Source organism: Anabrus simplex, chromosome 7 (assembly GCF_040414725.1).
Source record: "Anabrus simplex isolate iqAnaSimp1 chromosome 7, ASM4041472v1, whole genome shotgun sequence".
Lineage (NCBI taxonomy): Eukaryota > Metazoa > Arthropoda > Insecta > Orthoptera > Tettigoniidae > Anabrus > Anabrus simplex.
This window is the reverse complement of record NC_090271.1, coordinates 337,082,219-337,108,995: the sequence shown is the minus strand read 5'-3', so window position 1 is coordinate 337,108,995 and position 26,777 is coordinate 337,082,219. Positions and strand designations below refer to the sequence as shown.

The 26,777-nt window shown below is 41.4% G+C and overlaps 1 protein-coding gene across 1 annotated transcript; it reads right to left on the bottom strand.

The window, feature by feature from the left end:
* On the bottom strand, positions 1–26,777 carry LOC136877160 (uncharacterized). The gene is made up of 5 exons (XM_067150973.2): positions 26,684–26,777; positions 11,802–11,896; positions 4,428–4,622; positions 2,783–2,988; positions 1–270 (listed from the first exon to the last, which is right to left on the bottom strand). Exons 2-5 carry the CDS (start codon positions 11,893–11,895, stop codon positions 112–114), a joined length of 654 nt encoding a protein of 217 aa, XP_067007074.1. The 5' UTR covers position 11,896; positions 26,684–26,777; the 3' UTR covers positions 1–111.

Genomic DNA, 26,777 nt, shown 5'->3' with positions numbered 1-26,777 from the left:
TTTTATTTTTATATATTAAAATACTTTATTATTAAATTAAAATACAAAAGGGTTTGCACTATGCTACAGGGAGTATTCACAAAGGGTGGTTGGGACTGGAATTTCCAGTTACTACAGACGGATGCTAGGGTTGCGTGAGCGGACGAAGTTGAGAAGTTCGTCGCTGTCTTCACACACGAAAGGCTTCACGTGATGGCAGGCTACATCGTGCCACTTGATACCGTCGTTGTAGAAGTTGTTCAGAATGGACAGGCAGGACTCGTCGTTGCCCTGGGGACAAAAGACATTTTGCTATGGTTATACAGTACTGACAAATGCACTTCTAATGGATCCCTTGTGGTTTAATAAGACCTATTGACAGCTACAAGTACCTACTTCTCGTATACAGTGAGTGCATACACCTACAACTAGAGCTGAATTTTGGTAAACCAATTTCTTAACCAATATTATCAGATGCCTAGGAAATATGTGACGAATTGCAAGTAGAATTATAACAGTACGAAATTGAGTGGAACTGTGTCCATTTTTTCGTTGAGGAAAAGATAACGGAAATAGATTCATGCCATCCATTGAAAAGAGTTCCGTATAATACCAACATCAGTCGCTGGTAAGGAGGATATAATATTATGTGGGGAAATAAGTTCATTCCGCACAACCACGACTATTTGCCTGCTATACCCGTTATACAACCGAGGCGAGTTGTCGAGATCACCACAACCAAGGGAACAACTTCATCTTGTGACTGTGATAACGCAAGCATCTGAACTGTTAGTGGAGGTTCACCTCCTTTTCCACAATGTTATCATACGTAATGGACTTCTCGTCACCAGTCGTTTCAGGAAGCAATCATGTTGATTGTATCTAGTGTTGCCAGGTCTCCCGATTTGCACCAGAAAACCCGAAAAACAAAAATCTCCCAAAATTTCTTCTAATCCAAAGTTAAAGAAAATAAATAATAATAATAATAATCGTATGGCCTCAGCTACCGTGTGCAGACATTTCGATTCGATGCCATCTGGCTATCTGCTCGTCAATTTCGACGTTCCGTTTTACTCTAGGCCCACTAGATGGCAGACAGAGTAAACCGGATCTCTCTTGGGCGTCTATGGCTGAGATTTAATTTTGTCGGGTAAATACCAAATGTATCACCAGAGATCACCGACATCGTACGACATGGAGTGTCGAGTGGACTTTTTTCCGCCCTTCAAAAATCCGACTACTTCTGCCGGGTTTGAACCCGCTATCTTGGGAGCCGGAGGCCGACACTCTACCACGGATCCACAGAGGCAGCTTTAAAGAAAATGAATCTTCTTCTTAATTCTCAATCCTAAGATTGGTTGGCAGCAATTCGTCTTCTCCACTCTTCTCTGTAATCCGCTAATCTCTTCATTTCCACATATGAGCCTGTTGCTACGTCATCTCTGATCCGTCTTGAATATTGCAGTCTAGTTCTTCCTCTTCACATCGAATCGTTCCTTCCATGATATTAACTATGAAACCATTGTGCCTATAGAGATGGCCAATTAATTGGTCTCTTCTCTTATTGTTGCTAAAAGGGATCTTTTTTCACCTATTCGTCGAAGAACTTCATTGGTGAGTTTAGCTGTCCATGAGATCTTTTCCATCCTCCTCCAGCACCACATCTCAAATGCTTCCAGACTTTTCTTATCACATGCACTAATAGTCCACGTTTCTAAATAATAATGGTTAATGGTACATAATATATTTATGCTGAAAAACTCTTTCCTCGTCTCACTGCGTGACGTTTTATCGATAACATCACTTGGTTAGGTACTTCGCCGCATTCATTTTAGGCTCGGATTACGTAATCTATCCCCTCTTATTGAACTCAAAACTCCCGCTTGACGGCATCATTCGAAGGGAAATCCCCGACCTACTATATCTGCATCCTGCTACAACTTCAAAATTGGTACACAATTTCTTCGCCTAATGAATAACTGCATCTACAGGAAAAGCGGGGAGAAGAAGAAGAATAGAATGGCCAGACAGTACGGGTGAGTGAAATATATTGTTCTCATAATAATAACTTTGCATTCTTAAATTTAGTTATAACATTTCAGTGCTTGAGAAACTACCGAAGTTTCAACGAAAACTCCCGACATTTCTGCGACTTTTTATTTGCAGACCTGGCAACACTGATTGTGTCGCGCTCAGTCAAGCCTGTGTACTCGTTCAGACTTCCCTCAGTGGTCTGCTGGTTCGAGATTTGTTTCTTAAGGAAAAAACTTCTTGTGGCATTTCCGATCAGTTCACTATAAGCAGCACGGTTTGTCCGTGCGATAGTAAACGATGGGCCATGGCCTACCAAGCGGCTGCTGTTCAGCTCGAAGGCCTGCAGATTATGAGGTGACGCATGGTCAGCGTGAGGAATCTCTTGGCGTTATTCTTGGATTTCTAGACCAGGGTCACTATCTCACCGTCAGATAGCTCCTCAAATTGTAACCACGTAGTCTGAGTGGACCTCAAACCAGCCCTCAGATCCAGGTAAAAATCCCTGACTTGGCCGGGAATCGAATCCGCGGCCTCCGGGTAAGACTCAGGCAGGCTCGCTACCCCTACAGCACGGGGCCAGAGTGTAATGAACAGCTCACTCTATTGAGCCCTTGGCTGTGGTGACATCGGTTGTAGCGCCATAACGTGAATATTCGTCGCTGTTCGGAATGAACTTGTCCATACAACAGCTGATGAGAACTGGAAACAACTAGGCTGACTCTGAGATTTCCTAAATTGACTAAAAATACAGTATAGAATGTGCACTTACCTGAGCTGCTTCTCGGTTGTCAGGCTGGGCCTGGCCGAAACCACCGGTGGCGCTCCAGTCTCCAGAGTTCCGTTGAGTTGTAGGCCCGATCTTAGCTCCCGAACCAGACCAGAACCATCCGTTTACGTTAGCGGGCTGCAGATCTGGCCTGTCACATCCGTCGAAGTTGCACTTGCGGCCTGACGTCCAGATGTACCTCACATTACCTGTAATCATAAACGATGCGTCACTCTAACAGTAATTCATCACTTGTCTCAAAACTGTTGACAGTTTGTTAACTTCTACAGTTCTCAAGGTAACCGCATGGCTGCCGTTCTTTCTGCTGCCTATAATCTCCAACTCACATTTAAGAAAAATATTGTTGTAAAATATGATTAAAAAGTCATAATTTCAAAGTTATAGATAAATAAATAAATAAATAAATAAATAAATAAATAAATTCCTCTTATAACGCACATCTTTTAACAATTAAGGTTTAGTTTGTTAATCTCACTATTGACTTCAGAAAGGAAGAGGAAAACACTTAAATATAAATCTTGGATGTAAATTTGAAAATTATTATGTAGTGAACATTTTACGAATATAATTTTAACATCTAGTTCTCAAAACTTAAAAAAGTAATATAATACCTTTTTCTGTAGATTAAAGAGTAAATTTCCAATACAAGGTATACTGAATTCAATTTCATTGATATAGGGCTTTTAGGATTAGAGAAACCAAATTTAAAAGATGGTCTAATTTTCAGTGGTAGAATGTCCCCGGTCTATGGATAGTCCATGCCCACCGATGAACACACTGAATTATTTGTCTTGAATCTGTTTCGTCTTTTAATATGAGTAGAAAGTTGAGAGATGGAAAGGCTTCTTCAGTCTTTGAACTAGGGCAACTGCTCCAGTATATGACGATTTAAGGGTCAAAAAATGGGACATATTTGCAATTTGATATTTATGAAGAGGACAAATATTTCCGCAGAGTACATCCAAAGACTGGGGACTTGATTTAGTACCCCAAAATACAAATGGGTTCGAACATCACAGACGGCAGCCCTGAAGATGGTTCCCGTGATTTACCATTTTTCACACCAGGCGAATGCTGGGGATGTACCTTAATTAAGGCCACGGCCGCTTCCTTTCCTATACCATCGTCTGTGTCGGTGCCACTTGTATCTGTAGCCAGTACAGGAAGTCTCATTTTTGGTTCATCATTTCGCTCTATTCGTTGACTACTTATGCATCGGCAAATACATATAAATAAACAAATGAAACCAAGTTATGAGGACTCATTTTCTTAATTCTACATTCAAAAAAGTGTTTTACTAGCATACATACTGGCGTAAATAACTTTTTACTGATCTGGAAATATTAGTAAGGCATATTTACATTGTAGCAATCACAACAATTATCTTGTTTTTAAAGAAGTGGAAAACAAAACATGAACTACCTGATCACATGATGTGTGATTGGATGGAAGTTTATTCTAAATATTGACAATCAAATCTGGTCATTTACTTGTACACTCACCCGATTTGTGTAACTGAGGTGGCTTGGAAGGAGGTGCTCATACATTTCATATTCTCATTCATGCATTTTCCTCCTAATCTTGATAACAATTTGTAACAGAACCAAAACTTAGTTGTGTTTCTTACCTCTGGCGATGCGCTGCTTGACGAACTCGTTCTCCTGCGGCGTCTCGAGCGAGACGGCGTCCATGCAGTGTCTGCGGCAGATGTTACGAGCGTCCAGCCAGTCGACCTCGAGACTCCTTGTAGGGCCATGCTCCCAGCTGAAGAAGTACGAATGTGCCACTCCGCGAGCGTCCCTGTACGTCGCGTGTCGCACTCCTGCAATGTTACACTTGGTTCAGTTCATGGTTGGAAGACATTTTAGTTTCTAACTGTTTTGGAGGGATGTGAACCTGCCTGGAAGCAACATTTGCTTGAGTAACAATGCCAAAAGAGGACCAGATTTATTCATTATATATATTCGATTAAAGTTTTCTTTGAATATATAGTATATTAATAAAAAAGCCATTATTAAAAATAGTTATAGTTGCAAATTAAAATGAAATTTTCTTTGTGTCGTGTTGTGTGGACTGGATCGAATCTGTTACTTTCATTTCTCTCTCTCAGTCCCATCCTTGGCTTTGACAATATGAAAGTGACTGGGGTAATGAGTATTACCGTCTCAAGTGGGAAAGTGTTTCTGTTGCGCTCGTTTCTATGAAGTAAAAAACATATTTTGGTCTGGTGCAAGTGATATTTGACGCAGTGAGATTTTCCGCGGATGGGATAACGCGAAAATATAACAGCTGTTTGATTGGACTCTCGAGAGCAAAACGCTTCCCACTTGACAGAAATAGTAACATCGTTCCTTATGCAGCCTGTCCCTGTGATAAACTGCGTGAAAGTATAACTCCTAGGGTCAATTGGTGTATGCATTTTAGTGCCTGGAAGATTGATGTGTAACAGCATCTTTTGGCTCAGTAGGGAAAGCAACAGGAAACTTTCTAATTTCCCTCGCAAACCTCTTCAGAGATGTGTTTATGACAGCTGATAGTGGATCTATGAGGATCCAACCCGTCTTTGGGCTGACGGCTCAACGTAAAACATACAGCTACAAGAGAACCAGGCACTAGTTTAGAAAGCAAATTTCCCATATCCATGGTATCCGCTTGTCGTAAGGGGTGACTCTCAAGCTGGGAGCTTGTGTTCACGATCTAGCTCCTTACACTTACAGTACTTATTTGTTCTCCGACGTCGTCAGTGGTGGTGGTGATTATTGTTTAAAGATGAAGTCCAACTGGGCAGAGAGAAGAAATGGAAGGGGTCCGACAGGTATCTGCCATACAAAGACAAGGGCTATGGAGGGTGTGAAAATTAGATCCCCTAGGCCTCGAATACTCTAATACCATCGGGGTCGGAAAAGACAAGAGTTGACCGAAGGATGTCAGATAGGAAACATGAAGATGAGGAGTCTGTCACAAGTAAGTGGAAGCAATGCTGGGACTCAACCAAGGACCCCGTGGTTGCCAACCCGTCCGCCTAAGTTAAGAGCCCTTGCGATCCCTTTTAGTTGCCTCTTACGACAGGTAGGTGATGCTGTGACTGTACTCTACCACCCCCATCCACAGGGGACAGGAGGCCTAGGGTGTCTCTCATTTTTACATTCTTCATAGGGCTTTCCTCTCCATTACCAATGTCGAATCCCTTCTTTTGTCGCTTCTGATTAGTGATGATAAGGAATGGCAGCCTAGCTGACTTCCACTTCCACCAAATTGTCGTGTACCGAGCTCGGCAGCCCTGAAGACGGTTTTCCGTGGTTTCCCATTTTCACAAATGCTGGGGCTGTACCTTAATTAAGGCCACGGCCGCTTCCTTCCCACTCCTAGCCTTCCCCTATCCCATCGTCGCCATAAGACCTATCTGTGTCGATGCGACGTAAAGCAACTAGCAATAAAAAAAAATAATAAAAAAACATGTTGTGTACCGAGTTTGAGCTGTGTGTTGCTCGTTCACTTTCATGACGGCTTTGAATTAATAGGAACCAGCTTTCACACGCGTGAAAATTACTTTAATGGTCATTTGTGGAACTAGTGAACGCTGAAAAGTATATAAAACTATCCGTTCAATATTTTTAAAAAATAATGTTGGAACATGTTAGCTTCATTCACCATGAAAGCAAAATAACGATTTATCCTAAATTATCAGTATTCTCTGCTTGTCTCAGAGCATCTTGAAGTTTGATATACTGTAGATCTCACCGCTGGTTTGTGCGAATAAACTGCATGACTGCTATGTATGTACTACAAACAAATCGCCGAGAGTGGTCATAACTCTGAGGTCTCAAAGGAACATCTATGGTGCTAGAACTGGGTACTTCGGATGATTTTGGATTCTATGCAACGAATTATAGTTAAAAGTGAGAATGTCTACACTTTAACATGGAACCTCGAAGTAGTACAGCACTAAATTTGAAGTATCACAGCATGCGTCTCGCTAGTTACCGTAGATATGCGTGTAAGAAAACTACATTCAAAGATCTCAGCGAAGCAACGGTTAAAACTAAAAGAATCTAGCAGTTAGCGCACATGTCAAGGATGTTAAAGAGTTTCATTCTACACAGCGAACAGACAAACCGCTATTCCTAGCAAGAAACCAACTGTGGGCTTCAGCGTGGTGTCGCTGAACTCGTTGCTTCTCTCTGGCTGAAAGACGTATTCTCCTGGTTAAAAAATGTTATTTTGAAGCTTGTACTTAACAGATTGATGTAAAGGCAAGTACAGGGAAATTCCGGATGTCTCAATTTTAATACTAGCAATTCTCATGAGAAACGGATGAGCAGTTTTTGCTTTTATTAAATTTAAACCAAATGACACATGAACAAAACTGTAAAAAGTGATGGATATTGTCTCCGTATCGTATATGTTATCAGTCCCCTCAAAATCGTAACAAAGAAAACGATAGGCCTATACGGCGTCCAGACACTGCATTATTACTCTTGAGATAAGATAAGATAAGCGACAAGCTGCTAATTAGGACTGGTAGTCTGATGTAAAGTGCTTACGAACTTTGTAACTGAATGTCGTCAACTTCCGCAGTCATTGTTTCATCACATCTGTAGAATACAGTGTCTTGAACATGTTAAGCGAAAGTTCGAAGTTCCTATAGCCTAATGACGTAACGCGAGGTGCAAGGCGCTTGGTTACTCTTTCATTTACGACGCTAGAGTCTATGCTGGGAAAAGGCGTCTGCGTAGAGTGAGGGAAGCGTGTAGTATTCATTCGCGTATATCACGCTCCCTAATTTTTTAGTACGGATTTGAGGAGAACACAGTAGCGTAGCCGCATCGACAGCTGTAATGATCTGCTTGTCGATGTGTGGTACAAGTATTGCACTACACTACAGAACAAGAACGACGCGATCAAGGTGAACAGTTTAACGGCGAATGATATGTTCAGATTACAATATAAAATCCAACTTCAAGCTTCTTGGAAAACAGACTCAAGAAATATGTTGGTTTTAAAATTTTGTATCTGTGCATATTCAAAAGAGTCGACCCTTTGAGTCGACTTTCACTTGTTTATTGTCAGTTTCTGATTATTATGATTCGTAAAAATTCCAACCCCCAGTAACCCACCGCCACCTTGGCTACGGCCCTGGGAGAAAAATAATCCCTTCTTAAATCTGGCAATGTGACTTTTGTTCATGTATAGACACAATGTACACCCTGCTGTCAGCTCAGTCCTGGCTTGAGAAGCTACAGTGGTGAACTGTGGCGGTTCCAGCATACCGTGCGGTGTATTGCTTTCAGCGCAACTTAGTTTACAGGCGAGTTATAGAGAAGCGTTCAAGTTTTACGGCAGTGTAGTTCACTTTGCGGAGAAAGACGGTAATCGTGCTGCGGGGATAGGATTTAGTTTGACGCGCTACGAGCGAAAACATCAACACAATGTCCGGGCGCCGAGACCTCAGGTCAAAAATAACCTGATGGATATTGAATTTTCACGACCGTATTCTACTCGAAACAAACTTAGTAACTCGTTGCCCTGAGATTAATGTTATAATCGGGGGATCTATCCTTGATCTAAATTATTTAATGCACTTGACGTATTCTCATTATCACCATCAGCCAAATCAATCATTGAAAGATGTGGCCTCTTTAAGTCATAGATCCAAATAAACTTGTAACAGTCTTTTCGAAGTGGTACGGTTTTGTGCGGTTGTCTGCAGGTGATATTTCTGTGCCATCTGTCTGGTGGTGTTCTTCTAGCCTTCATCCCTTCACTAGCTTTGCCCATCGTGCAACGTGATCAGCGCACTGCCATCTCTCGTCTTAGTGCTCTCTCCATGGCTCTCTGAGATGTCCTTTCGCAAACTTGTTTAGTGTCTAAGTCTCTCAACTATATGTTAAAACAGGAAGAATGCATTGATTAAAAACTGATTTCTTCAAATTTACCGGCATTTTTCATCGAAAAACGGATGAATTCCTTCCATAAGGTTGCCATACAACCTTGATGTGCCGTACACTACTGGTTATATTTTTAAAATTTCACATTGCTAACAAAAATAAGAATTAATTAACGACTAATGTATGATAACTGAAACAAAATTATTTTTCACTCTTAATAGGAAACAAAACTTAAATAACAGCATGCCGTATTGCATGTTGTTTGTGGCGGTGGTGCGATTCTACGGCAAAAAAAGTAATTACCTGAACGGAGAGAGAGGACCGAACACAACAGACTCTTGGCTGTAGTATACCACGCTGCTTTACAGAAACGTTTCGTGGTTTGCCGATATAGCCGGGCGCCATATAAGCCACCGGTGGGCACACCGATTTGTCAACGTGGGACCCCTACAAGTCACTTTAGCGACGCGTGGCTTCCCGTGGTCACGCTTCCCATACTGCCTATAGCAGTGGACTCTGCCGTCCCTTTGTTCTGAAATACTGGACTTGGTTTGGGCCATCAGCAGGGTTCAGGTATAAAAAACTCCTATTACTTATAATGCCATATTTGTAAGTGTGCATTCCAAAGAAAAAACATTAAAATACACTGAAGAAAATTGAAATTGTAACACCCAGAAGGAGTGGTGCTACATTGCTGAAATTGAACATGCAGAACGAGTGTTCGGTTGTGCTTCGATGATTACACTTTCAGGTCCCTCTGACTGCAAGTTTGGACAACAATCAATACAGGATGTGCCCACCACGAGCTGCAATACATTGATGAATGAGTCAAGGCATGGAGTCAGCAAGGCCCTGGATCACTTCCTGAGGAATTGTGGCCCATGCTTGCTGCACTGCACGGGTCAGTTGTTCCAGAGTTGTGGGTGGCTGAGGACGGTTGGCCAGTTGTCGACCCATCATGTCCCACACATGCTAAATAGGACTGAGGTCCGGGGATCTGGCGGGCCATTCTAAGGTTGTGATGTCGTGGAGAGCTTCTCTGGAGATGCGTGCAGTGTGAACCCGGGCATTGTCCTGCTAAACATCCCATTAGCAATGTTCGCCATCATAGGTACAACCACTGGATTGAGTACCCAATCAACGTACTGTCGAGCAGTCATAGTGCCCTCAACAAGCACTAATTGTGATTTCACATTAAAGCCAATAGCTCCCCAGATCATAATGCTAGGTGTTGGCCCTGTGTGCCTCTCGACAATAAGATCGGGGCGGCCTCTCTCCTCGGTACGTCGGCGCACACGATTCTGGCGATCACTGCCGGCAAGACAGAAGCGCGATTCATCACTAAAGACGACCCTATGCCATTCGTCGACCCACGTCGATCTTTCTCGACACCAGGCCAGCCTTACACGTCGCTGTTGTGGGGTCAATGGAACACCTTCTGCAGAGACACGGGCTCGTAAGCCAGATGCACGCAGGCGATTACTAACTCCCCACGAAGGTGGGGCATGTGTACTTCCAGGGACTGGGTGCATTTGGGCATTTCCAAAATTATGACAATACAAATAAAACTCTAAAAATTTAAAAGCAAGGAGAGTTATAAAATGTGATTTTGTGGAGTATTGGCGGCGCTGGATGTGCTAACTTACTTGGCCTTGCAGGCCTTCATTCACAACAAAAGTATAGGTATTATTTTGTTTCCATACCTTCCTGGTTCAGGGTCTTATATCCTAGGCTCTGTTATACTCTTCTTCTCATAATAATTCTTTAGCCCGAAGTTCAGTTCAAGGAATTTAATTTTTTTTTTTTTTGCTAGGGGCTTTACGTCGCTCCGAATTAGAATTTAATTTTCTCAGCGAACTGAATGCCTGACTGCGACTTACGAAATGAAGACTTTGAAAGACAGATTGTGTTCTAAAAGATTTCACTGGCTTACTTAAGAGAATGTTTAATGTTTCACTGAGTACCCAATCTAACAGATATCGGTGGACGTGTCCAGTAACGGGTCAGCGTGTTTGTAGGTCAAGAAACTCGTTAAAGTTGATGGCGTCACAGCGAGTTGTTAAGTCCCGCTCGCTAAGCTCTCTTCACGGAATATTTAATGCCACTTTCATCTATAGGAATGTTTTACATTTAACTCGAAAAACATTTTGATGAGTCATTTCTCCAATAATATTTGACTTTCATGCTATTTCATGTTGTTACTTTGGACACAAAACGCTGTAGCCACCAAGTGACGAGCCTACTGCCAGATTGGAGCGAAACGATGATAATTTCTTCACTGAAAGAGCCCAAACAACTTGAATACTTTAATATTCGCAACACGTGAAAGTCAACTATCGTTTCCTCCCGGAAACTTCATTTCCCATATAAGAGCCAATGCAGGTGTTTTTGATGAGTCTTGTATGTCAGTGACCTGTGTAAGGTTACTCCGAGATATATGGGTGTTGTACAGTGTTTCAGAGACCGTCCGCTGGAGATCGGTTGGTTTTATAGTTAATGCGCTCTTGCGGACATGAAAGGTAGATATCCCTGTTTCATGAGGATTTGAGTGAAGGCAAGATTTCTTTAAGTATTCATCTAATCACTCCAGAACTGATGTGAGTGTTGCTTGATTCAGTTGTTGATAAGTCAAGTGTGTATGCGCTGTAAAGAAGAGGGCCTAATGCAGAACCTTGTGGTACAGGGTGAGACAGCGTTACTCACGTCCGTGCCAGTCGTAAAGTTAAAAGCATCCCTTGTATGGTGGTGAGTGACAATAATCCGTACAGTCTGACAACACCTCCTAGTTAAAAAACTTTTGTGGAAAACTAGACAAACTAGCGAAACTGTGATTATGGTCTAGATCTTAGTATTTATATAAGATCTACCCTATGGCAAAGTGTCACATCCTCAGCTTGTACTTTATGGATAATGAAAAAAATGTTTCCTGAGCAATCGCAATATTTTTCTCTCCTGATAAAATGAAAAATGTTCACTTTCGTTCATTTTCTATAGGGGACAATTAGTGTATCAAGTGCATTCAAATGGTTTCCAGTCCACAATATTGGATTATTGTTGTACACAGAGAAATTAATTTTATTCTACATTGTAAGATAAACCTGCAGTTTACTTACTGTTGGCACAACTGCGGGGGTCCGGCAGGGCGAGGCGTCGTTGAGCCATTACCATGACAGCTCCTAGCAGGAGCAGCGTCAACTGTCTGATCATACTGAAACATAACGAACAGTATTAACAAAATGACAATAATAACCTCTTATAGATCTACATATTTAAAAGAAAAATCGTAGAAATACAGAGAGAATAAAGAAGCGAACATTCTGGGGATGTGAAATGATCGTGAAATAATTTCTAGTGGTCATTGATAAACATGATAGTTTTTATTATAATGTTCGCGGTTACAGTTCCGGTAATTGTGAGTGAAACTCATGTTCCACGTGAAAATATTTTAATTGTCCATGGAGTTATGATTTTTTAAAGGGAAAAACTCGTATTCTTTGTCTATGAAAATAGTTATATACAGGTACCTATCCAGAAGTAAGTTGTTTGGAGGGGAAGAATTTATCAGCTTTGAAATAACCAAAGATTTTCCCAGAGGAGTGGAAGTTCTGTAGCACAACTGTAGTCACTTCTCTGTGTATCTGCACGTTACCGAAAGCCTCGGGTTCAATTTTGCAACTCATTCAAGGATTTTAATCCCATAATGAGGGCTGGAGTACGAGCTCTGCGGTATGAGAAGCAGTGATCCCGGTGAGGAAGGGAAAGCATTGCGCTCGGCACGTCACACTGCAGAATGTATTGGTCTAAAGTAATATTAGTACGCTAAAGCTCTTAATGGGTTATATAAGCCACATGGTTTTCTTTGTATGAATCGGTGACTAATCCGCTACAAGAATATCAAGCATTCAACCAATCACAGCTGCTACACACTTTCATGATCACATTAACCATGTAGCTAACGCAGGAGTTCGTGTGATTAATACGGATAAATACATTAAGACTTTCTCTTACAAATTAGCTGAGCTAAGACCCGTGGGTTTTAAAGTTTTATATGCTTTTTCCTTATAGTATAGAAGTTGCATTTTATGCTCCTATGGTAGAGGTTCTTAAATGATGAAACAGATTCTGCCTTTAGGCATTTGCAGTTCGTAACTCTTAACTAAGAATAATGCTAAATTCTCTAATATTTCATGTTTTGTATTCTCGCAGCATACTCATTACGTTAATTAATGACTAGTGTATACTAATTAAACAAAACTCTTTTTCCACTCAAAATAGGAATTAAAATAAAAACACCATAACATACGACTGTGTTGTTGTTGCTATTGTTGGTGCTGGTGATAGCGGTCGTACGAATCTACGGCAAACAAATGAATTATCTGAAAAGAAAGATTTGACACAGGCAGAAAGGACTCCGCCAGATGAGCAGTAGTATGCAGTTTGCCGATATCGCCAGGTGTCAGACTATTTCATTTAATTTATCTACGGCCTTCATACTCAGCCATGCAGGACTCGTAGTACATAGGTTTTATTTACAATAACAACTTCTTAAATGGCAATACGTTCATTTCACACGAAGTATATCCTCATATTTTGTAGTTAAGAATGGATATGATATACAAGACTGTTGGTTACGACAGTTTCACAGTAAGCCCTCGAATGTTTACTGAAAAGTTGAAGTATTTCCTTATAGAGCATAATTCTTTTGTGTGTGCATTCCGTATTTTAACCTGAAGAATCATGTGGAATCTGGCCTTAAAAGCTAAAATGAGTGAGGTGTCGCCAGTGACCCAAGAAGAGCCTGTGATAAGCTGCTGAAAGCTTTTAACGTCTTAATCACCTCAGCTCTCTCCAAATACTTGACAAGAGTGTACAGCGTTTGTTCACTTAAAAACAACACAGAATTGTTAATCAATGTTCGGTACCAATATTCGAAATTTGAATGGACCTCACTGTTTCTGCTGAACGAAAAAGCTACGTTTTGCTTGTCAACTTAGACCTAAAGTGCTGTTACTAGCAAAGTTTACCGCTGCTTGATATCTTTTTGCGTGAACAAGTAAGACGCCGTGCAAGTTGTATGGTGTGTTCACTTTCAACTTGCAGGGAAATTTAGCAGCCGGGCTCAGTGGCTCAGATGGTTGAGGCACAACTTGTCAGGTTCGATCCTGGCTCAGTCCGGTGGTAACTGAGGTGCTCAGATAAGTCAGCCTTGTGTCGGTAGATTTACTGACACATAAAGGAAATGCGGGACTGAATGTAGGCACCTCGGCGTTCTGTTCTCCGAAAACCGTGAAAGTAGTTAGTGGCATTTAGCAGCAAAATTGAGCGATCGTCGTTTATGAACTCACCCACCTGCCTGCGCAAGATGAAATTAAAATTATTTTCCGAACGCAACAAAATGAATGCATCCTTGTAAGTAATATTTTAGAAAGAAAAGAATTTAAAAAGTTGATTCATCAGTATTAAAATATGTTCGAAGTTATTTTACAAAGAACGCTGCGTTCACCTGGGCGCGACGGAGTTAGAGCACTCGAACCCACGAACTTCATATCGTAAGTGTACCGTGATAAAGGGGTCTGTTTTAACAACCCACTGACTGGAACGGCAGATCTTGACGATTGAGCTATTGAAGGCATCGACATTTTATCACCGTCGTCAAGACCAAGTACGAAGTTCATAGAGCAGTCAGTAAGAGACATAGGTACAACACCCGTCAACTTTCACTTCCATACCGACGGTCGAACTGAAGATAAAGGTCAGTAGATGAGGCGTGCCGGCGCGCGGGTGTGGCACACAGATTCACGGTCAATGTAGGTCAACACTTGGCTCGCTTTTGCGGTTCATTTCCGATCGCGCCGTACCGAAGCTCAGGCAAGCTGGCCTGGAAAGCCCGTCCACTTCCGCCACACCTGTTGTATCGAGGGCATTGGGCCGGCCTTGCCCTTGCCGTTCTACATCCAGCACGTTCACCTCACATTCCTCCTATCATTTGATGTCCGCCGGGTCGGGGATTTAGGGCCCCATCTTCACAGGCGCGCATGTCAACTCGATATGTGTCTGTTGTTTCGGACCCGTACTTAGGACGGAGGGAGTTACAAAAATATGAACTTTTAAAAATCGAAATCATTTCTAGACAACTTTTGCGACGACAGAGTTTGGTATCTCAAAGAAGAGTGTAACGTCGGTATAACTTCAACGAGTGATGCAATAAAGCTGCCTTATTGAGGTATTAAAATCGCCGTGCTGCGCGGCCAACAATTAGTATAGCTGGAGACTACGGCGTTGTAGCTCGTCGTATGAGGTGTCCTTTGATTCGTCCCAGTGCGTTATACACGCGCACGGCAAGAAGAAATCAAATAGTGAACATGGCTTCAAAATGACCGGAAAGGCACTTTAGAGAAAAGAGTGGCTCGTCAGAATTAGAAAGAAAATCCGAACCACCAATGTCAAGCGCCAAATGGTTATCAAGAGCGACTAAGGCAGCCGAGCGCGGTGAGGCAAGTTCTGGTGTCCCGATGACGTGTATATTTGTCACTGATGTCAAAACTTGTGGCCCTCACCTCGATACAGCCCCGTTTAATTTTTAAAATCTTATCTGAGGGCTGGAACGCCGTCCATTCGAGCTACTTCATGAAATGTTCTGATGTGAAACTCCCACATGTACAGAACGTCAGGTTGAAATCCACGGACTATGCACAGCACGAGTTTTAGTAACGAGTACTCCAAGATAGAGTGTGTCCCATTTCCTGGTGACAATGTCATCGGAGAGTGAATGTGTCACGACTTGAATTTTAATAGAGGAATCCAGAATGAGGAGAGAAAGACAAAGAAGGACTAAAGTTTGTTCAGGAGGAAATCGAAGAAGTGACAATCTTTAAATATCTGAGGAGTGTAAAAATGCAGCGGGGAGGACACTCGAGATGTTGGGATGAGGGATAATACAAGAAGCTACAGGAAAGGAGAGAGAAAAATTTGGAAAACTGTTTGTCTTAGGATCGAGCTCGATAGCTACAGTCGCTAAAGTGCGTCCAGTATTCGGGAGACAGTGGGTTCGAGCCACACTGTCGGCAGCCCAGGCAAATGCTGGGACTTGTGCAATGACGTCTACATGTTAAATGCTTTCAGTTTTGTATAACTCTTCCACGAGACCGCACAACTCTCAGTTTAAGGTTTTGTTTTACTTGCCCTCTGTGGTCTACTGTCGCTGGTAGAGGTCAAGAGCGGCTAACAGAGTAGAGCTCACTCCAGTAGATACACCGGTCTCGTGGCGGCGGATTTGTACGCTGGTAAAGGAATTCCCGCGGGAAAAACTTCTGCTATTTCGGCATCTCCGAAAACCATAAAATTCGTTAGTGGGAGTAAACCATCGGGGATTAATAACGACTATTTACTTACGTCTTTAAAACAATAGTCCGACTCCGTGAATGAATAGTCAGCTTCGGTTCAGAGGATCTCGGGTTCGATGATATTAGCTGTGTATGGTGTTTGTGCTCGTGTATGAACACACTATACTACTAACCACCACAGAAACACACCGTAGTGATTACATCCCTGCACGTACGATTGGTGTCAGGAAGGGTATCCGGCCGTAAAATTAGTCGAAATTTATATGAAGTGCCGACCACAATAAAATTTGGGTTAAGGCCGAGAAGAAGAAGTTTATAAGAGTATATTTTGAATTTTGACCATCAAACCCAGCAATTTTGGCCAGAAACCCAGTGCTCTACCGTCTGAGCCACTCTGCCGAGCAAGAAAAGATAAAACAGTTTTAAGCCTAGTGTAATCAGAAAGATCCATACTAACTTATCTTGAGATAATCGGTTTCAGACACAGCAGAACACGTTTATAAAGGATGGTTGTACTTCCTCTTAAAACAATAATCACCACCACCACTGAGAACACGTTATTGTTGATCAGGATGAAGTAGTATGAAGGAGTGACACGTGATAATATCTTTCTTTCGCGCAGTTAGGTTTCATATGTTCTACAATTATGTCAAATTGTGCGCCCCCGATAGGCGGTAGTGAGTGCTTTGGAAAGTGTGTCGTGACATTCTTTAATTTGGAGGTCAAGTCCGATTCGTGCTCTGGTCACCCAGATTAAATCTTTAACTTTCACTTAGGTGCTAGCCCACTCATCTTCACAGCTTCAAGGGACTTTCCTTTCATACTCTTTTGATTTGTACCACTGCCTGTCCAGCCGGTTCAAATAGATCCGTAATTGAAGAATTCCGCCTCTCTCTCTTGAGTCCAGATGTTCCTGAGCTTGTTCAATTTTGTCTCTAAAATTATTAACACCAGTTCAAATATCATAGCTGTGATGAATGGGAAGGAGTGAATGCACCCTGATCTTCATTGGTCAATCATATTAAGAAGCTTGTAAATGAAGATTACAGATCTCTTCATGAGGTTATGAGGGTATTTAGGAGTTGTACTAAAGATCTAAAAGAGAGGGCGTGTATGTCTCTGGTAAGACCCCAATTAGGGTAGGATTCCACTGTCTGGGACTATCACCCAGTGTTGCCAACTTAGCGGATTTTCCGCTAAATTTGGCGGAATTAGAAAACCGTCGGCGGAGAAATATATCATTTAGCGGACAGCGGATTTTTTTTGGCGGAATTCTAGATTTATTATAGCGGAATTTAGTGTTTTATCCATTTTACGTATGCATTGGTATTCCAGAGCAGCTGATATTGGAATTATTGGGAATTCGATTAGTCATTGGGCAGATGACTCCTGTTACGCCATTGGAAATCTGAAAATACATAGATATTTACGTTCCGAAGGCTGGGAAGGAGGTTGTAAGTATGAACACATTACGCTCAGTTTAGAGCTTGCTGTATAAATAATTGATGCTATACATAAAATAATCGGCATCATTCACTCGACAGACTCGCCCACATGACGCAGTTGGTAGCAGTTGAGTGCAATAAGTAAGTACAGTATCGCAAATTTCCACTTTCCACATTATTTTGAAGAATATTAACATATCCAATGCGATAAAATATTGTTATGCTAAAATCTACGTGGTTTCCATTTATTTTTAATGCAAATTTGCGGTGTGTTGTATGGACTGCAATGTGTGCACCGTTAAGTGCTCAATAAGCTGTGCACAACTCATGAAAAGAGGCCACAGTAATGCTACTTCGCTTTACAACTTACGCGTAATAGTGATACTGCATTTATTTACTTAAACAGTCGCGCAAATCATTCAGATAGCTGAGCGCAAACGTTATCCATTAGTACTGAGTCTCTTTACGGATGAAAGTGACTGCGACCCCTTGGGACGATATGGGGCTTTCACCACTCGTGTCCGGTAGAAAGCCGCTTGCACGTGTTTTACTAACTTTTACTCTGCAAACTTATCATCATCTTTTTCTGTCGTTGTGATTGTCCGCGCCACACTTAGTAGTGTTGACTGCTACCAGCTGTCTGCTGGGTGATTAACTACTACGGTAGATTTAGTGACTTGGTGTAGCTAAATGAGGAATTGTAAACTGGAGTGTGTGTAGGTGGTTGTAGCTTCTGCCATCTCCTTCAGTTTATTTATGAACTAAACGAATATCAAGTTTATACATAAACATCAGATGGGCCAGTATGTCTTCAGGTAAGGCTAGGATAAATTACAAAAGCGATAAGAGAATGAAATTTATAAGTAAAGACTGGCAGAAATACAAAGACAAACAAACCACTAGTATGAATTCATAAAGAAAATCTTTCCAAGAATGAAAAATTATCGAAACACCATTATATAAATAATTAGTAAAGAAATAAGATCTTGATATAATATACAAATTGTAATTTCAACAAATTTTAAAACACAAACTCTTTCACCACGCCAATTCATGGTCTTTGCCCCTCGAAATACCGCTATGTGGCAATGTTGAGGGGAGGAATACTGACCCGAAGCACAGCTATCACTTCCAACGATTTAGTTCATACAATACTGAACCTTAGATGAAAGAGTTCTAAGCTGAGATGTTATCACATAGCGGGTTTTCTATAAGTCCTGTGTCTGTAAGAGTGGGAAGGACAAGTATGTTCAGTTTACTGTCCTATCGATATTTTTGCGGAATATAGATATCCCATTAACTGCCCAATATACACATCTGAAACCGAGGTCATGCTGATTTTTGCTCAATTTAAAATTCCCATTGTGATTGTCCCCGCCACGCTTAATAGTGTTGCCTGCCACCTGTTTGGAACAACAGCACTCAAACGTTGTTTGAACAGTCATTCTGTTTACTTTTCTCAGTGACTTCCGTTGTGATTCTCCGTGTCACACTTAACCTTTTAGCTGGGACCTGCTAAGGTCAACGACACTTAAATGTCTGAAGAATGGTTCGAATATCTTATTTCAGCTGCCAGATGTACCTAAATACACTCAAAGAGCGAAATACTAGAAGTATCGATAGGTGGAAATAGATGAAGTCTGTGCTATTAGGCTTGCGAGGCCCTCTGTACCCAGGAGGATGCATGAAATGGGGATAACAGGAAAACGAATCAGGAGACAGGTGGATAAACGGAGTAGAAGGAGAAGACTGGGCAAGAGTGAAGAGGGAGGACAAGAGGAGATCGAGAGGCTTATGTTCCAAGCAGACCTGGCCAACAGTTGTATATGATGATGTATCCCTTTCATTTTTAGCCGATACTTTCATTCTTTAAAATATCGGACCTGTTCCGTGTTTTCCTCTGATTAGTGTTAAGAGAGAATGGTTGTCCAGTTGTACCACTTTGAGGCGCCCGTGCACGCTTGTTATTGCTGCCACGCTGTGTATTGTAATTCTTAGAATCCGAGTATATTGCAGCAAATAGCAAATGTTGTTCACGGAGTTCAGTGGCGTAATTGGTGAGGCGTTGTCTTTTTGTCCCCAAGATTCTGAGTGACGTCGGCGGCTCTTGACAGTGTTTAAATATGACAACATTATTATTATTATTATTTGTCTTAAATTTTGCATTACTGCTCCGTAAAGAGATTTCTGTACACGTTAAGGCAGACACGACACTTGCGGAGCCTGTATTCATGCTAGCGTGGTGTAGCCCCCGTAAGGTAGACCCTCCGGCGAGGGTGGTTGACATCTGCTGTGTATGAGAAACTTGAACGTACTACAAGGTAATTACTTAGTTTCCTGCTATTCGTGGTAAGTTACAGCAGACACGCTACCCACACACTTGTTTACTAGACAGACTTCGGCCTCACTAAGTGCAGAGGTCTGTTGACTTCGAGATATTCCAAAAGCCTTACATGATGCCTACACATGGAGGCTGATTATTCACTCAATGATCACGTCTTAAACAGAATTATCTTTCTCGGGGATATCTTGCACTTCATCTGGAAGAAGCGAAATAGCCGTACAGCTCCACAGTCTCTCTGAAGACTGTATTGAAGAAAAATAATTCGTTGGTGGATTATTTTTTGCAAGTTGCTTTACGTCGCACCGACACAGATAGGTCTTAAGGCGACGATGGGAGAGGAAAGGGCTAGGAGTGGGAAGGAAGCGGCCGTGGCCTTAATTAAGATACAGCCCCAGCATACGACTGGTGTGAAAATGGGAAGCCACGGAAAACCATCTTCAGGGCTGCCGACAGTGGGGTTCGAACCCACTGTCTGCCGAATACTGGATACTGGCCGCAATTAAGCGACTGCAGCTATCGAGATCGGTGGTGGATTATTAGACGAACTGTTATGTAAGAAGCTAAAGTGGAAACACGACTTGAACAGTCATTCCACGGTTTTAGAAAGAATAGAGCGACCTGTTTTGTTTCCGCATTGCATGACGCATTATTTCCTCATGTACTTTCACTCAGCCATTAATGAACCAAACCGTGTAAATTGTTCGCTTCATACACTTCCTAGTGTAAGGGTACTTTTCAGTCCTTAGAGAAGTGGCTATGGACTCTTCTCTATGTGGGGCGCGCTACCTTGCGCAACTTGCTACTGGATGTAGGCCGCTGAGTGCCCCCGGGTAAGAGAGTCCACAGATGGTCTCGATACGTTCAGGATTCTCACTGTGAGATCATCACATGGTACAAAACACCTTTTACCTGCTGACAACCTCGTCTGCTCATATTTCACATCTGATTCAATCATATCCAACATAGGTTTCTGACATGAAAAGACGAGTATTTAAGTCAAAACCTTTCCTAGACGAAGAGTTGGAATGTGTAATCCTTGAAAGAGGAAATACCAGATACTGGCTTCATGAAATTAAGTTAAAACGAAACCTCAGAGAGACTTTTCAGAAGTTTAGTTGAATGGTTAATTTATTTAAGACATGGTGGATCAATAACTGCAGGCTCACGGTTTAAGGGTATCCCCTGCGGGTGGGGCCGGTATCTGCCATAAGAGGAAACTGAAAGGGTCAAATGTGCTCTCGTACTGAGAGCGTGGATTGGCGACCAGGAGGCCTGTAACTCAGGCAACTGTCTTTGCCTTCAGGTCCCTTTCTTTGCCGCTAACTTCTTTCTTCGGAATATTAAGCATCTTTTTCCTCTTCTGATTAGTTTTACGAGATGTTGTTTGCCCAGTTGTACTTACGCTTAAAATAATAATCACCACCATCACGTTTAGGGTAGATAGACTGCATTTTACAGGGAGGCCCCGGGTTCGATTTTCGACCAATTCAAGATTTTTAAAATCCTTATCTAAGGGCTAGTTCGAGGTCTACTCAACATATGTGACAACAATGCAGGAGCTATATGATGGTGAGAGATCAACCTTGGTTTAGAGAGCATTCGTCGCGCTGACCATACGTCACCTCGGAGAGCAGTGGTCGCTTGGTAGGCCAATGCCCATCAGGTTTGTATCTCAGTTGGTGGGGGGACGAGGATTTTGAACTTTATTTCGTAGACAGATATCCGTATGCATTTTCTTCGTAACTCCAGGGGCTTTGCAGAAAATTGCACTTTTTGTATTAAGCGGTCCGTGAACCTCAGGACATAAGGTCGAGTAGTTCAGAGTGCAGTAGCAGTGCCGGCCCAACAAACGATACAATCTTTCACTCACTGACAGAAACTCAGTAAAGTTGGAAGTCCCATGAGAGAGCAAGAAAATGTACTTCTGAGATCCTTAAAATACTGCCCGATTTGTTAGAACTACCAGTAATATTCCGCTGCTGCGGTAATTAATATAGAAGTTGATGAAAGAAATAACACGTGACAGAGAAGTTGATCATAGGGACTGTCCATTGTTGTCACCAACAGTGCTCAAATCTTGTTTCAATGTAGATGGAGCCGCGGGTACCACGAATACTAAATAATAATGATCTTCTTAATCGTATCCGAGAGAGTTTACGAGACGACGTGTTTGTTGTCTGTCGGTGTACGGTCGCCCCTTGCTTGGTAGGCTAAATGTAGCTGCGAAGGATGTTACGGGTAGTCTAGCTGTAAGCAGCAGGCGCTTATGTGGCGCTCCGTCTAATAGCTAGTCAAGCTCTATAACTCTTCTCTCTGCAGCACGGTTGTAAAGGAGTGTAAGTTCACGCCCACGCGTACCTTTCACGAGAGTTTCCCATGCCTGTCTAGCAAAAGAATTGCTTGCAACATTTCTACAGAGGTTCGTTACGACGTAGAAAAGTGAGGGAAAGTGGAAAGAGGAGAAATTAACTCAAGCAAATATGTCAGGATATTTTACGACCGAAATAATTCACTTTTAACTTTTATCGAACAGCGTGAAGAAACAAACACAACCTACATGCAAAGATCTGTTCGTAGGGAGAACAAACTGCGTCTGTCTGGGTCATGGCTGAGTGGTCGTCGGTTCTCAGGACCAGAATTCGATTCCCGATGGGCTCCAGGGATTTTTAATTTTAAACGGTTAATTCCTTTGGCTCGTAGAGTGGGTATTTGTGCTATCCCCATCATTCCTTCGACTGACACACCATACACTATGCCATCCTCCACCATAGTAAGACATACGCACCAGGATAGCAACAGCTACGAAGTATAGCCTACATCTACATAACACTAGTATGATATTGGACAATTCATGTAGATTAAGGAATGTGCTAAGTCCACACACTGACGTTGGTCAAATGGTAATCACTTCGTAGTAGAAACAAAACAATCTATGAAAACACTAGCGGAGAAAGTTCTGAAATATTTTTTCTTTAACATTTTACTGAGAACTCTGTAATTGGAATTGATTATACTCACTTGAAGAACGGTTTAAGCGTTCGATAAACACTTTTCTTATTTCTGTATTATTTCAACACAATTTACGTAATTCAAGACGATCTCCTACATATTTATGATTAAAATACAGTTTATGTTTAGAGTTTATTGTATTTCCTAATAATCGCGTAGTCTAGTTTTTCTCGAACCATATTTATTTATTTATTTATTTATTTATTTATTTATTTATTTATTCGTGTCAAAAGTACAAAATATGATACACGAGAACTTAAAAAGCATGAAATGGACACAAGTACACAAATATGTGTTCATCAAGTGACTTGAAACAGTTCCCGCCCAAAACTTACCCACTTGAATTAGCTTGATTCACATCACTCATTATATTTGTGGATGGGCACAACGGACTGCTTCTGCGGTTGGTTATTGGGATTTGTTGTTATTGTACGTACCATACAGGCATTTGGAGTGTTCGGAGATGCTGATGCTGCTCAAAACTTGTTTTATGGAACTGATGGAGTTGAGATTTAAAATGCTTACCATTACTTGTTCTGTTTTGATGTGACTCAAATATCCCATTTTGTATTAAGCCTGTTATTTTCAGATTATCAATACAACACTGTATTGCTTGATGGTTTCATATTTCAGTTCATATCTAGCGGGAACATTATAAACAAGTATAGTGCAGAATATTGACTCGTCCAACTCATACAACTTCATTTCGAGTTGAACTGTGTTAATTTATACAAGAATATGAAATATAATTTACCGAGTGAGTTGGCCGTGTGGTTAGGGTCGCGCATCTGTGAGATTGTGTTCGGCAGATCGTAGTTTCGAAGCCCACTGTCGGCATCCCTGAAGGTGGTTTTCCGTGGTTTCCCATTTTCACACCAGGCAAATGACTGGGCTGTACCTTAGTCAAGGGTACGACCGCTTCCTTCCCACTCCTAGCCGTTTACTTATCTCATCGTCGCCATAAGACGTATCTGTGTCGGTGTGACGGAAAATAAATTATAGAAAAGAAAAAGTAATGTTGTAACACTTTTAATGTATCATTGGATATAAAACATTCAAAGAACTGTCCCTGTAAGCCACTGAAGGAAGTTGCCTTTAGCTGGGGCATTGACGACTGACCACCTTTCATCTCCGGTAATAACAACTGTGATGTAGGCTGAGTGAACCTCAGGACCATGTGCTCCTCCAGAAGTGTTTCTTAACTTCCTGGCGGGGATTCGAACCCACGTCCTTCCGAGTGAGCCAAGCATGTCTTTACCGCCTTGAGTATGCAGAACCCTGATTTAAAATAAAGAATGGACTAAGTTTACACTAAGCCAAGTTAGAACAGGCCATGGGAGATGCAGTATTCTGATGAAGAAATAGGGATTCAATGATAGTGCTTCCTGCGACTGTGGTGGACGCAGCTTGTGTAAAACTGCCCTTTTAGAGATTGTGGAGATGGTTTGGGGACTCTCCACTCTGTATGACACGAAAAGTGCAAGCATGAATGTCTATATTGGTTATATATATATTAAAGCCATATAATAATAATAATAATAATAATAATAATAATAATAATAATAATAATAATAATAATAATAATAATAATAATAATAATAATAATAATAATAATAATAATGTAGAACTTGTAAGTAAATTGAAGTAACTCAAAAATTACTTAGGTGGAAAGAGTAATATTATATCCTTTAATCATCTAAAGTGGAAGAAGTGCACTAAGATTTCGAGTTCACTGTTACAATATTCTCAGCGAAAAATCGAAATGAATTCTCATGCTTATAAACTGTACACATTTCAGACCGAGCCTGTGTTTTTACAAGAACTAGCAAAGAAGGAAAAATACTGGGCAGTTAATGATCAGAGTACGTTGCTCTGTCAGGACAATATGATACACGAGAAATTGTTATTGTACCTACAATCCTCGGTACTTGCCTATCTCTGTGCGGGCTAAACCCTAGAATTACGATTGTATAGAAGACTTACGAAGTAAGGTTAAAGAGAATGAAATATAAATCTACGACAAAACTGAGCCGAGCAGTCGTTATTTTAGTGAAGAAATTCTGGAAAAAGATGATCACTGGACGAATTATTGGCTTACGCTGCTAAACCGTCAACGATATACCTTAAATATGTGTGGAAGATATAAATCCCTGTCTACGAAATGTACTCCTCAGTAAGTGATTTTTATATAATGGTTTGCAGTAAAAAGGTCATCCTTAAAATTAGAAACCACATTTTGAGATTAATCACGCAATCCCTATTAAAATAAATCATTTATTCGCCTCTAAAATCTCATTTATATAAAATACTCTTTAAAGCGTGTATTTTACGTGAATGGTTTAAATATCGCAAGAAAAGGCCAAGTAAACGTAGAAAACGAGGGTAAATTTGCCATACAGTCGTCCTACAACGATATGTCAGCCTGCAGATTCGTGCAGACTTACAAAACATTCGCAGTCTTTTCAAGTAGAGGAAATACACTTCCTTTTCAATCGAAATGACTATGTCAATTCAAATGTAGCGTTGAGGCTTAAATACATCCTCGCGGTCAATATCTTGAATGTTGACCTTCTTTAGAGGTAAATTAACGGTTCAGAAAACTGGTTAACTCTGTCCGTTGTTTTCAGTTAGATACGCAGTGACAAGAACCGGATGTGTAAAGTGCCATCGTGTGCCCACACAGACTAAAGGGAAACATAAATAAGGCGAGTCTTTAGTTTCGTGCACCCTAAGGTTTAACATGGAATCGGAAGTAAAAGAACGTGACATTGCATTAGCTAGGGTTATAAATCGTCCATGTTATTCTAAAATCTCATAATTCCAGCGAGCAACGCAGTCGAGGTTGTGAGAGAATTGGGTATGAGAATATTGATGCTAAGAAGTGCATGGATCCAGATGATGCAGGAAATATAAATGTTCATGCTAATGGCAAAAAACCAAACCAAGTATATTGTTCACAAAAAACTTGTAAAGTAATGGCTCGGACGTGATTTCAAGCATGGAGTTGAGAAGAAAACCTCGGGGCTTCAATTATCTTCACGATGAAATATCAATTTTCGATTATATCACTTTCAGCTTTAAATATTTGCACCACAATAGAGTTCTCTATGCACACTGACATGATAGTTATTAGTTCCTTTCTAATTCTAATCAACGAGTTACATTCTATCAATATTTTTGTCCTTCCTAAAACAGATTTTTGGAGATACGAGTTTGTTTTAGATGAACAGCGACTGTTACGGTTCTCGGAGACGGCGAGGTGCTGCGAGAGTTATTTTACCCGTTAATAAATCCACCGACATCGGGCTGGCGCATCTGAGCATCTTCAACTACCACCGGTCTGAGTGGGGATCGAACACACCACGTTGAGCTGAGGAGATCAGCGCTTCTATCGTTTGAACTACTCGTCTGTCAGAAGTTAGTGGCAAAAGCTAAAGAGTTTCGAAATGTTGACTCAGGTGTCTGATCATATCATTGCGAACCGCAGTTCTTCTTAAAGGACGTCCCTGACGAGTCCGCTGCAACACTGGCGCGAAACACTTCACGATTGAAAAAGCGAATAATTTAATATTCACATTCGCTGAAATGAAAATATGGTTCCCTTCCGGGAGCTTACTTTTTGATGTAAAAACTAGAGACAGACAAGAGGAATTACGTACCTCTCCTAGTGCACTGTATTGTCCTACAAATGAGGCTTGCGGTAGTGTCTCAATGAAACACTAGCCGCCAGCATCTTGGAAAAGTGTGGCTATCCAACTGCCACATACATTTGAAGTGGCGGTAACCGATCGAGTGGCACTGAAATATGAAGTCACTGATGGAACAGTAAGGCACACGGAAGTGAAGCGACTCACCTGGAGAAGAGATGTTAGCTTGTACCGCTATACGGGGGCGACTGAACTCCTGCAGCTCGGCTCTGCCTGTGTATATAGCCGGCCTACATCCTCG

What these genes read in the sequence shown, in the direction of transcription:
- LOC136877160 (XM_067150973.2), bottom strand. Translation starts at nt 11,895, where the DNA reads ATGATCAGACAGTTGACGCTGCTCCTGCTAGGAGCTGTCATGGTAATG. An exon ending in CCCCCGCAGTTGTGCCAACA is followed by an intron (nt 4,623 to 11,801) that starts GTAAGTAAACTG and finishes GTAACATTGCAG; the next exon opens with GAGTGCGACACGCGACGTAC. An exon ending in CAAGCAGCGCATCGCCAGAG is followed by an intron (nt 2,989 to 4,427) that starts GTAAGAAACACA and finishes TTATGATTACAG; the next exon opens with GTAATGTGAGGTACATCTGG.